The sequence below is a fragment of the Terrapene carolina genome, unplaced genomic scaffold (genome assembly GCF_002925995.2).
Source record: "Terrapene carolina triunguis isolate 2854851 unplaced genomic scaffold, T_m_triunguis-2.0 Scaffold62, whole genome shotgun sequence".
NCBI classification, from domain to species: Eukaryota; Metazoa; Chordata; order Testudines; family Emydidae; genus Terrapene; species Terrapene triunguis.
In genome coordinates this window covers 36,006,939-36,019,707 of record NW_020664413.1, presented here as the reverse complement: position 1 = coordinate 36,019,707, position 12,769 = coordinate 36,006,939, and the positions used below count along the sequence as shown (strand labels likewise).

Here is a 12,769-nt window from a genome sequence, read left to right as displayed (position 1 = left end):
TTTCTGTGCATTACCACAATGTTAATGCTTGAGTTGAAAATAACAGCTAATTTTTAAAGTGAAACAAAGCTGAACACCTCTTACAAGTGTAGAAAACATATTGGATCTTGTAAACACTTGCACTTTTAAAAAACCCACAGTAAACTTTGGGAATCTACTACCTCACAGTCTTCATAATTATCTTTTTAACTTTCTTTCAACAATTGTGCTATTCAAATTGTGTCTTTGTAGGTGAATATGACCATCTACCAGAACAGGCTTTTTACATGGTTGGTCCTGTTGAAGAAGTTATTGCTAAAGCTCAGAAGCTGTCTGAAGAACATGCCTAAACTGGACTATTATATTTGCATATGGTCTTTTAAACACCTGATATATGTAAACATTGTATGTGTAAAACAGTTCCAATCTCGGAGGTCTCTAGATATTTTTTTTTTTCCACATCTACTGGAGAGAATTAAAGTCCTTTTTCCTACATGTGAACATGCAGTATTATGTAAATGTCACCCAAATGTCTGTTATAAAAGCCAGACATCTTGTTAGTAAACATTGTGATGTACAATTTCTCTGACTACTGGCTCTTTATTTTTGTTTAGATTAAGAGTAATCGTTTGCCTCTGGAAATAGTAACTTAAGGCTATCCTGAACATCAAAGTTAACTGTCATGACAGTGGCATTTGAAAGGTGATGTGTGATTACTTTTTGATTCTTGGAAAAGCTTGATACCAAAAATGGCGGCGGTTAACCTCATACTGCATTTAGCCTGAATTAGTTTTTCTACCTGACACTTTTGGGCTTTACATTGTTTGTTTATTTCTGTAATCTCAATCAGGAATTGCACAAACAAAATTTTACTGTAATCCGTTATATTGCGAATGGAAAACTATTAACGCTACTTGTTTTTTTCTTATTAAATTGGCCTGCTTCATAGTTTAATGAGCAAAAATTTAATCCAGTTTTTAAGACTAAAAAGGTTGCCTACCCCCAATTCATGTTAGCTTTCGATCAGGACACTGCTCCTGTCCAAACCAAATGTAAAACATCTTGCTGGAAGTTGAATAAAATATTAAACAAGTGTATTGAAAAGTGGCACTTCTGAGATCATTTAAAATGTTAAATTAAAAATTCACAAAAATAATCTGAAAGAGTAATCTCTTCACTGTGCCTAGTTGTTGAAAGGTAGAGTATGCGTCAAGAGAATAACTGTCCTTCTGTAAAGAATGCATCTATAAAGAGCACTGAAATTAGCAAAACCTTATGCACCAGGAATGCTGTAGAAATACTCTAGGTATTTATATAGGACTATTGCAGAATGAGCTAGCTACTTCCATTTTGAGAGTCTTTATCTACATCCAATACCTTATCAACAACTACATGTTGGCCTGCGTGCAGACTGCTACTTAGGTAAAATTTAATTCCTTACCTGAATAAAAAATAGCATAACGCATGCCAGAACAGTTTGTATCTAAAAGCATAATGCTGTGATGTAGCTCATAGAATAGATCTCCTTATTTGTATCCTGGAACATGCAGATGTTACAAGTACAGAACTGACCAGCTAATTCAATGGTACTCATGTTCTAGGCCTAATAAAAAAACATTTTCTCTGTCCCAAATAATCTACTTAGAGTGAAAGTGCCAATCACTGCCACGTGGTACTAAACATCATGCTTATAGTAATCACAAACAGCCAACTTACCCAGTTTGACTGGATTCATTTGGAAGATTGTTCTATAGGACTGAGGTTACAGGTTCTAAAGATGCAAGAAATTAAATGTTTTGGGATTTTTTTTTTTTTTTAGCTATCTCTGGAGAATTCTAGGAGGGAGGGAAATTTCTGGTCTGAGCAGTTCAGAAGCTTGGTTTGGCCTATGAGAAATCTGGTGGTGTCAACAGACAACTGTTTCCATTAGCTCCTCTTTGATGTATCAATAGGTGACATTCACTTTTGTCTGAGACTCTTCAGGTTGAGAGGCTTCCTGTGAGGAAGACGGGAGTCTTTCTGTGTATGATTGAGCACCAGGAAGATTGTCTTTCATAAGTTAATACAGTGGTTCCCAAACTTGTTCCGCTGCTTGTGCAGGGAAAGCCCCTGGTGGGGTTTGTGTACCTGCTGCGTCCGCAGGTTTGGCCGCTCGCGGCTCCCAGTGGCCGCGGTTCACTCCTCCAGGCCAAAGGGAGCTACTGGAAGCGGCATGGGCCAAGGGACGTACTGGCTGCTGCTTCCAGCAGCTCCCATTGGCCTGGAGCAGTGAACCGCGGCCACTGGGAGCCGCGATTGGCCGAATCTGCGGATGCGGCAGGTACACAAACTGGCCTGGCCCGCCAGGGGCTTTCCCTGCACAAGCGGCTGAACAAGTTTGGGAACCACTGAGCTAATAGATTTTTGTCAGGTCATATCAACATTTGCCTTCCTGGTATTTGCTACTTTAATAGGTACATATATAGATATATGTACTTACTCAGTTTGAGATATTTAGCACATACTGATCTCACTTATTTTAAAAGTGAGATGGAAATGAGGCATTGACATACTGATGAGGTATGGGTGCAGGCACAATTCTAATGACCCCATGTGTTTTTGGTGAATGTTTAAGTGTATGTATGAGCAAAAAATTGTAACCCAACAACTTGTTAATATTGGGTGAAAGGGAGAATAAAGGTCATCTTATAGATAAAAGGCTAACTGTGAGCATGAGTCTTCCATGCTAAAGCCAAATGTATTTCCAGCAAGCAGTCAGATGTATGCTATGTGACTATAATTTTAGTGAGTGTGATGACTTGTGTCCACAATACATCCTTCATGTCAAAGCTGTTGGTGTTTATAGGTAATTCTCTTAAGTAACTGAATGTTGTATGTTATCAATGAAAAAGCTGCATGAAATAAACAACAAAGGAGGCATAGACAGTAAACAAATGGTCACACTTTATTGTAAATCACATAATTCATGTCCCAGTGAATGGGACTTAAAGGAGTGTACTCCAAAGTTAACAATGTTAAACACAATTAATTTACACATTCAACTTCATTGTTGGGAAACTACAACTTTTTGCAGTTACCCTAGTATAATACAAAAACTTGAAGTAAGACTTTATATCTTTTATTTTAATAATTTGCCATTTAACTTTTAATAGCTTGATCTGATTCAAAAACATGGTCTTGTCACCCATTAAAATGAACATAATTAAACTTGACACCAAGGTGCTAAATTGTTCTAATTACTATTGTGATACATTTGCAAGCTGAAGAACCCAACTGCATTCTTCTTGTCCTAGTTCTCGTTACTGAAAATGTATTACTAATAAAAGCACTGAAATGAGACAGTAAACCAGTGATGAGAGCTATGACAATCTGTTTTAGTTACATGTTGGAGTATTGCAGTGACCTATTACCTTAGAAGGCCTGATTCTGCTAACCTTACAGTAAAGTATTACTAAATATAGACTTCCATTGATTACTTAATAGTAAGGGTGGCAGAAGTGAACCATCTATGAAGGAGGGTTAAAACCAATTGCTTTTACATACATGTCCATACAGAGAGAAACAGACTGGTGTTTTTCTTTCTTTCTTTTTTTTTTTTTTTTAAATCAGTAAACAATTTATGCATGGCACCTATTACCATGGTGAATTTTCAGTTGGTTTTGACTGAATGTATGGCTGAGCTGCTTTGAAGTTCTGACTCTCAGGCCTGGTCTACACTAGGCTTTTATGTCGACTTTAGCGCCGTTATATCGAATTAACCCTGCACCCGTCCACACCAGGAAGCCATTTAGTTCGACATAAAGCTCTCTTTAAATCGATTTCTGTAATCCTCCCCAACGAGAGGATTAGCGCTAAATTCGACATGGCCATATCGAATTAGGCTAGGTGTGGATGGAAATCGACGGTAATAGCTCCGGGAGCTATCCCACAGTGCACCACTCTGTTGACGCTCTGGACTGCAGTCAGAGCTCGGATGCTCTGACCAGCCACACCCCCAGGAAAATTTGAATTCATTTTCATTTTCCTGTCTGGGCAGTTTGAATCTCAGTTCCTCTTTGGACATCGAGGGGAGCTCAGCAGCAGTGGCAACTATGCAGAGCTCTCCAGCAGAGATGGCCGTGCAATCTAATAGAAAGAGGGCCCCAGCATGGACTGATCGGGAAGTCTTGGATCTCATCGCAGTGTGGGGCGATGAGTCCGTGCTTTCAGAGCTGCGCTCCAAAAGAAGGAATGCTAAGATCTACGAGAAGATCTCCAAAGCCATGGCAGAGAGAGGCTACAGCCGGGATGCAACGCAGTGCCGCGTGAAAATCAAGGAGCTGAGACAAGGCTACCAAAAAACCAAAGAGGCTAACGGACGCTCCGGATCCCAGCCCCACACATCCCGTTTCTACGAGGCACTGCATTCCATCCTGGGAGCGGCCGCCACCACTACCCCACCCCTGACCGTGGACTCCGAGGATGGGATCATGTCCGCGGCCGGTTCCTCGTCGGACATGACAGCGGACGGGGAAGATGAAGAAGGAGATGAGGAGGACGAGGCAGTCGACAGCGCTGGCACCGCTGATTTCCCCGACAGCCAGGAGCTCTTCATCACCCTTACCGAGATCCCGTACCAACCGTCCCCATCCCTTACCCCGGACACAGAATCAGGGGAAGGATCAAGCAGTAAGTGCTGTAAACATGTAAACATTTATTTAAAACAGAACGGTAATATTTATACTATTAACAATGTACATTTATAAAAGTTCTGTAAACTAGTAAAAAAATAATCAGGTACAAAACAGGAATATTTACAAAGGTAACAAATGGGTTTTCATGATTTCTCTGTCTTAGGCTCTTCTCAATTTAGTCCCAAGTGTTTTAAAAAATTTTCACAATGTCCGTTACTCCATGATTCCCAGGCCCAAGACGCTCCACTCCATAGTCCCAGTGCACCTACGCGAAAATCCGGTCAATGTGGCCGGGGATCGACGAGAAATCCTCGTAGGAGAACTCCTCGTAGGTCTCGTGGAGGTAGAGCTCAAGCCTGTTGATCAGGTTCCGGGGTAGGGCGATCTTAGTGGGCCCTCCGTGGTAGCAGACATGCCCCCTCCACGCCACAATCAAGTACTCCGGGATCATGGCCCGACATAGCATGGCGGCATACGGCCCCGGTTTCTGCATGCTTTCCCGCAGCATGCGTTCTCTCTGGGTGTCCGGGATCCTCAGAAGGGTGATGTCGCTCATGACGCCCTGCTTTGAATTAGGGAGGGGAATGTTAGTATTGGGACTGCTTTACAGCCACGCGGTGGAGGGAGAGGGGCAGCATACAGGGATCTTTCCCTGGGACAGCCGCGAGGGGGTGGGACAGGGGCAGAGTTGATGCTGTCCTGATTGCTGGCAGCAGAGACTGGCATTGCTTTCAATGTGAAAGGAGGCCAGTGCTACTGCTGGAGTTTTAAGCAGCCACAAGTCTGCGGCTTACCATTATTGCCCGCTCCAGAAGTTCAGGTCTCCAGCCACGCTTCTCAGATCACTCCAAGACCTCCGCAAGTCCACAGGCACTGAAGGCGACGGCCGAAAATTCGACCTTGTCCTGAGTGCGCATGTGAGAGGTGCAGTGCATGGTCTTGTTCACAGAGAAAGACTAGGTTCTTTGTATACAATTTCATTTATCTGTCTCAGGAATTCACTCCCTTTTCACAATTCACACAGACACATCTGCGACTGTCTCCCAACCCAGCCTGTCAGCACACTCCCAGAGGCTAGCGCAGATTAGGCGGAGGAAGAAGAAGACGCGTGAAGACATGTTCTCAGAACTAATGGGATGCTCCCGAGCCCAGGCAGCCCAGCAGACACAGTGGAGGGAGAACTTGTCACAAATGCACCGAGCAGTCATGGAACGGGAGGAGAGGTGGCGTCAGGAGGACCAACAGGCTACTGAAAAGCTGCTTGGACTAATGAGGGAGCAAACGGACACGCTCCGGCGCCTTGTGGATGTTCTGCAAGACCGGAGGCAGGAGGACAGAGCCCCGCTGCAGTCTATCTGTAACCGCCCTCACCCGCCACCAAGTCCCACACCACCCTCACCCAAACTCCAAAGAAGGAGGGGCGGCAAGGGCCGTTAAAACTTTCAGTCAACCCCTGCAGACTGCTCTAGCACTAGAAGGCTGACATTCCCCAAAATTTCATAAGTCCTTTCCTACCCACCTCACACAAGCCCCCGTCCAAGTTTCACCCCCCACGTTTCATGTCTGGTTCGCAATAAAATGTTTGTTTCTCTCCATTACTGTTTCAGTCAGGTTCTTTTGAGGGAGAGTCTGTCTGGAGGGGGGGAAGGGGCTTGGTAATTGGGCAGGACAGTGACCTTTAGCAGGGTACAGAGGCGGTGTCAGGTCCAGCATCAGGACACATACACAGTGCAGTCACTGGTTACCCTGGTCAGTCTGGGAGGTGTTTTTCATGTTCTCCATTGAAATAACCAGTCCACCAGTGCGGAGCCTGGCATTCCGGGAGTTTAGAAGCATCATTTGCATCAGAACACTGAACCCGCCCCCCGCCACAGTCTGCGTCCCCGGTTTAAAATATTCCCGCGAAAACAGCAACACAGACAACGGTGTTCATTAACAAAATCGAAATGATTTTATTTTTTGGGAAGGGGAAGGGGGTGAAGGGGGTATGTAACTGGAGAGGATAGTCAAAATGAACTGGGTAAAGAAACGGGGGCAGGTTCAGCTTTTCTGTCCACAAACTGAAAAGTCACTGGTTGCCCTGCTCACTCAGGAACCTAGCTTTCAAAGCCTCCCGGATGCACAGGGCGTGCCGCTGGGATCTTCTAATGGCCCGGCTGTCTGGCTGGACGTAATCAGCAGCCAGGCTATTTGCCTCAACCTCCCACCCCGCCATAAAGGTCTCCCCCTTGCTCTCACACAGATTGTGGAGCACACAGCAAGCTGCAATAACGATGGGGATATTGGTTTCACTGAGATCACAGCGAGTCAGTAAGCTTCTCCATCTCCCTTTGAGACGGCCAAAAGCACACTCCACTACCATTCTGCACTTGCTCAGCCGGTAGTTGAACAGTTCTTTTTCTGTGTCCAGGGCGCCAGTATAGGGCTTCATGAGCCAGGGCATTAGCGGGTAGGCTGGGTCCCCGAGGATGACTGTAGGCATCTCCACATCCCCAAGAGTTATTTTGTGGTCTGGGAAGTAAATACCTTCCTGCAGCCGTCTAAACAGACCAGAGTTCCTGAACACGCGAGCGTCATGAACCTTGCCCGGCCATCCGACGTAGATGTTTGTAAACCGTCCCCGATGGTCCACCAGTGCTTGCAGCACCATTGAAAAGTAGCCCTTTCTATTGATGTACTGGCTGGCCTGGTGGTCCGGTCCCAGGATTGGGATGTGAGTCCCATCGATAGCCCCACCGCAGTTTGGGAATCCCATCGCGGCAAAGCCATCTATGATGACCTGCGCGTTTCCCAGGGTCACTACCTTTGGGAGCAGTACCTTCACGATTGCCTTGGCTACTTGCATGACAACAACCCCCACGGTAGATTTGCCCACACCAAAGTGGTTCGCGACTGACCGGTAGCTGTCCGGCGTTGCAAGCTTCCAGAGGGCTATGGCCACTCGCTTCTGGACAGTGAGGGCTGCTCGCATGCGGGTGTCCTTGCGCTTCAGGGCAGGGGACAGCAACTCACAAAGTTCGAGGAAAGTCCCCTTCCGCATGCGAAAGTTTCGCAGCCACTGGGATTCATCCCAGACCTGAAGCACTATACGGTCCCACCAGTCCGTGCTTGTTTCCCGGGCCCAGAATCGCCGTTCAACAAAATCCACATGCCCCATTGCCACCGTGATGTCCTGGGCGCTGGGGCTCGTGGTTTCTGACAGCTCTGTGCCACTCTCCGACTTCAGGCTCTCACGGCGGTGCCGTAGCCTCCTCGCCCGATTTCTCTGCATCTGCCTCAGGGAAAGGTGTATGATAAGCTGCGAGGTGTTGAGAACGGCCACAAGTGCAGCGATGGTCGCAGCGTGATCCATGATCGCAGTGCTGTGGCGTCCGCGCTGTCACTGACCAGAAAAGTGCGCGAACTGATTTCCCGCCGGCGCTTTCATGGAGGGAGGGAGGGCGTTAGTGACAGACGGATGACGACAAATTTTTTTTACCCAGAAGGCATTGGCGGCTCGACCCAGAATTCCGATGGGCAGCGGGGACTGCGGGAACTGTGGGATAGCTGCCCACAGTGCACCGCTTCCAATATCGACGCTCGCCCCGTTAGTGTGGACTCACAAAGTCGAATTACTGTCCTTAGTGTGTCCTTAGTGTGGACACACACGTTCGACTTTGCAATATCGATTCCACATATTCGATTTAAGTAAAATCGAATTACCCTCGTAGTGTAGACATACCCTCAAAAACTTCAGGAAAAGCTACAGAAAATAGCTAGACAGAGAGGCAGAAATTAGGTAAAAGTTTGGCCACTGGGTGTCAATCTTGATTCAGGTTTAGCTCAGTTTAACAATAAAGATGTTGCTACAATCTTGATAGTATAATTGTGATTTACCGCTAGGTAATTTTCAGAGCAATCCAACTGAATCATCAGTACAAAGATTTGTCTTCTCCTTTTGAAAACTTCTGCAAACAGATAGAAGCCAGTTGTAGTGGGTCTGTCCTAGGGAATATGAGAGCCATAACTTTATTACTGCTTAGTGCATATAGCACCAAAGTAAGGTGTCTACTTCTTTTACTCCCTTCTGAACTTTTAAATACTTTCAGGGGGGGGATTGAGTTTTGCATGGCTTGGGAGTTGTTTCATTGTTACATTGCTCATCAATTCGAGAACATGCTTGTTTAAAGTTGCACAATGCTCCCTTATAACGTTGTTTGGCAGCCGCCTGCTTTGTTCACCGCTTGCAGAAAGAGCAGCTGGCTGTTGGGGGCTTGGAACCAGGGTGGACTGGCAGCCCCCCTTCAGGTCCCCTAAGTTCCCTGTGCGGCAGCCGCCCAGCAGGCTATCAATTGCTGGCAGTTCAGCTGTCCCTCCCACCACTGCCATGTGCGGCTCCTGCCTTGGAGCTGCTCCTGGGAGCCTCCTGTTTGCTGTGTGTGTATGGGGGGGGGAAGCTGAAGAGGGGTGCTAATGTCAGGGAGTCCCCCTGCTCCTGCCCCCCGCTTACCCCATCTCCATAGAGTGGGCGGGGGAGACATGACAGGGCTCAGGACCGAGGGAGCTTTCTACCAGCAGCTGCTGTCTCAACTTGCTGATCTACTTAAAAAGGCAATGCACTTAGAGTGGCGTCAGTGTACTTAAAAGGGCAATGCACCACACACACACACACACACACACACACAGTTTGTCTCTGTCTGCCATGCTTTCTCCCCTCCCTCCATTTGTGCTGCCTTGTAGAGTGTGAGGCTACATTAACAACATAAACCCTTGAGGGCTCAGCCAAGTGCTAGTTCATCATTCAGCACTAAGGCATTCCCTGGGAAATATTCCACCCTCTGACTCCGAGCTTCACAATCATCATTGCTGTGAACAGTATTAAATTGTTTGTTTAAAACTTATACTGTGTATATATAATAGTCTTTTGTCTGGTGAAAAAAAATTCTCTAGAACCTAAACCCCCCCCCCCATTTACATTAATTCTCATGGAGAAATGGGATTCACTTAACATTGTTTTGCTTAAAGTCGCATTTTTCAAGAACATAACTACAACATTAAGCGAGGAGTTACTGTGTCTGTGTGTGTGTGTGTGTGTGTGTATATATATATTCATTCATATTCATCTACACCACCACTCTATGGGATGACATCAAGCTGGTTAAGGCGGACACATTCAGCATTGTTTTACAAAGCGTGGGTTACCTTGAAGGGTCCTTGCCATGGAGACACAGGGTGAAGGCTGAGGCCAGCATGCACTGAGGTAATGAGAGATGGGTCAGTTGCATAGATGACCCTGGCCACTGGAACTCCTGAGATACATAGGTTTAAATAGCTGACCCCCTAGCCAGTTTAATGAATTTCCTGTCCTACACGTTTTCCCCATGTATTTGGTCCCTTTTATAACTACTCTTTCTTCATTTGATGGAACCTAGCGACTGATATGCTACCCTCGACTTAAGAGATGCATTATTCCATATAGCTGTACATCAAAGCCACAGGGAATTCCTCAGGCTTTTGATCAACCACTCCCTATCAGTTTACAAAGTGCATGGCAGTGGTGGCAGCACTCTTGAGGAAATCAGGAGTTCATGTATTTCCCTACCTGGACAGCTGCTTGGAGAGAGGCTTAAAGAACCAAATGCTGTCCAGCATGTCTGTGATTCATTCCATCTTCAGCATGCTAGGATTGTTCATTGAAGAGGAAAAGTCAATTCTGTCTCCTGTATAAAGGATAGAATTCATAGGCCTGGGCTTGAACTCTACAGAAGCCAGGGCCTTCCTCCCTCGGGCCAGGTTCCAGATTGATCATGGTCATTTCTTTAAACCTGAAGACTCATCCTACCACAATGGTAAAGGGATTGCCTCAGACTTCTGGTGCATATGGTCTCATGTACTTACGTGTTTCCACACATCAGGCTTAATCTCAGGAAGCTACAAGAATGGCTGAGCTCAGTGCATCTCCTGGCTTGTCATCCTCTGTATGTGGTGGTTTGGATACCCACTTGAATCTTGTCCTCTCGAGACTGGTGGACAGTCCCAACCATATTGGGTGGTGGTGGTGGTGGGACTTCCATTTGCCTCTCCTCAGCCTACTTTGAACTTGGTTATAGATGCCCGCCTGGGGATCACTGCAGCCTCAAGGTCCATGGTCTGCCCAGGATTTAACTCTCCACATAGATGTAAGAGAACTTAGAGCCATTCGATTAGTTTGTCATGCTTCCCCGTATCACAGAAAGGAATTTGCTAATGCTTATGGACAATACAGCAATCATATTTTATGTGCACAGGCAGGGAGGGGCCCTGTCAACTCTGCTATGCCAAGAGGCAATGCTACTATGGGGCTCTTGTGTCATCAACTCAATCCACCTCAAAGCATCCCATCTTCCAGGTGTCTACAACAGTTAGATGGACTGGTTGAACAGGTCTTTCACCAGCCACCACAAGTGGTCTCTGCCCAGATGTAGACCATTTTATTTTCCACATAGGCCTGTATGCAACAAAAATCAAAAGGAAGCATCATCAGTTTTGTTGAAAAGCAGGTCACGGTACAGGTTCTCTGTTGGAATCTTTCCTGTTGTCCTGGACAGACCAGCTTCTGTACATGTTCCCTCCTATTCCACTCCTACACAGAGTGGTGTTGAAAATCAAGCAGGACCATGGTTAAGTAATATTCATAGCCCCAATGTGTTCTCTCTAACACTAGTTTTCCACTTCATTGAGCCTCTCAGTCAAGGCTCTTTTGTCTCTACTTCTGGTTCCAGACTTGATCTTTCAGAACTACAGTTGTCTCTCTCATCCCAGCCTAGAGACCCTTCCCCTGAAAGCCTGGATGCTCTATCCTTGGCACCTCAGGAGGAGATCTGTTCTAAGGAAGTGAACAACATGCTTTTAAATCGTAAAAAACCTTCCAGTAGGTATACTTAGCCAATGAAGTAGAAGACACTCTTCATCTGGTCCCAACTGAAAGAGGTTTCCTCTGTCTGGGCTACATCATGATCTGGACTACTCGTTATACACGAAACAGCAATGTCTAGCCATTAGTTTCCTCCGCTAGCTAGTTCTGGCATCTGTCTTGGCTTTCCATCCTCCAATTGATAATTGCTCTCTTTTTTACCAGTCCCATCATAATCAGATTTTTGAAGGGTAGGGAATGGTTATTCCCAAATAGAGGATCCTATTTCCTTGGGACTTAAACCTGGTATTGGCAAAGCTAATGGGGTCTCCCTTTGAACTGTTGGCTACCTGTTTCTTATTTCTTATACCCCATAACTCTAGTTAAAACTGGCTTCTGCAAATTCTAGACAGATATTGGCTATATATTAGAACAAATATTCGGTGGATTATTTAAGAGAGACTCTGAATAAAGTTCTTAAGCAGCTACTTTGGTTCCAGGGTAAAAAGTGAGGACATTTTAATTTGTGGATGCATGAGATATCTGCAGATTTGGGCTTAAGCAAACAAACAAACTTGTAGCCTGTGTAGAATGTATTAGTGGTTTCAGTCTGGTTTCCAGTAGGCAGGTAAATTTCTTTTTGTAGTGTGGATACCTAATTAGCATATTTGAGTAGATGCTCCAAGGATTGAATAGGAATGGAGACTGAACTCTCCCAGAGGGGTTCAGTTAAGGCTAGTTGGCTAGCCAGTTTGGGGACCCTGTTCTGTAGACAGAGAGGGCTTTGGTCTTCTAGCATATAAATATAGCCCCTTACCTGTCTTAAGTGAATGTAACAGTTATTCTACACTTGCCATTTTTGTATCATCTGATTAAATTGGCATATATGAACTGGATCATATAGAACTGTATTAATATTTTGTAGTGATGTTTGTGATGCTGCTAAGTGAGTTTGCTTTTTCAAAGCGGTGGTGAAAGTTTTTCAACTGTGTAAATATTGTAAATACAGTGTACCAAATGTAGCTCTGGTATAAATATGTGCAACTCCATTGAGGACAACATGTGGACCAAAGTTTGAGGTATCCTGAAATAGTTTTGCCAAGGTTGGAAATAATTTCCAAACTTGTAGGCAAAGTCTATTGGCCTTGGTGACTGATAAAAGCGATAGACCTAATCATAGCTCTACTATGCACCCACTGTAGCCAACCACATACTGGATACAATAGCAAGGGAGTATAGTGGAACA

General features: G+C 45.4%; 1 protein-coding gene across 1 annotated transcript in view; it reads left to right on the top strand.

The window, feature by feature from the left end:
• Nucleotides 1-465, top strand: part of LOC112105468 (ATP synthase subunit beta, mitochondrial-like) — a 23,918-nt gene extending 23,453 nt beyond the window's left edge. Inside the window, exon 10 of the mRNA XM_029910516.1 lies at nt 232-465. Coding sequence (XP_029766376.1) covers nt 232-329 — 98 coding nt within the window. The 3' untranslated portion in view covers nt 330-465. The remainder of the gene's footprint in view (nt 1-231) is intronic.
• The last annotated feature ends 12,304 nt before the right edge of the window (nt 466-12,769 follow it).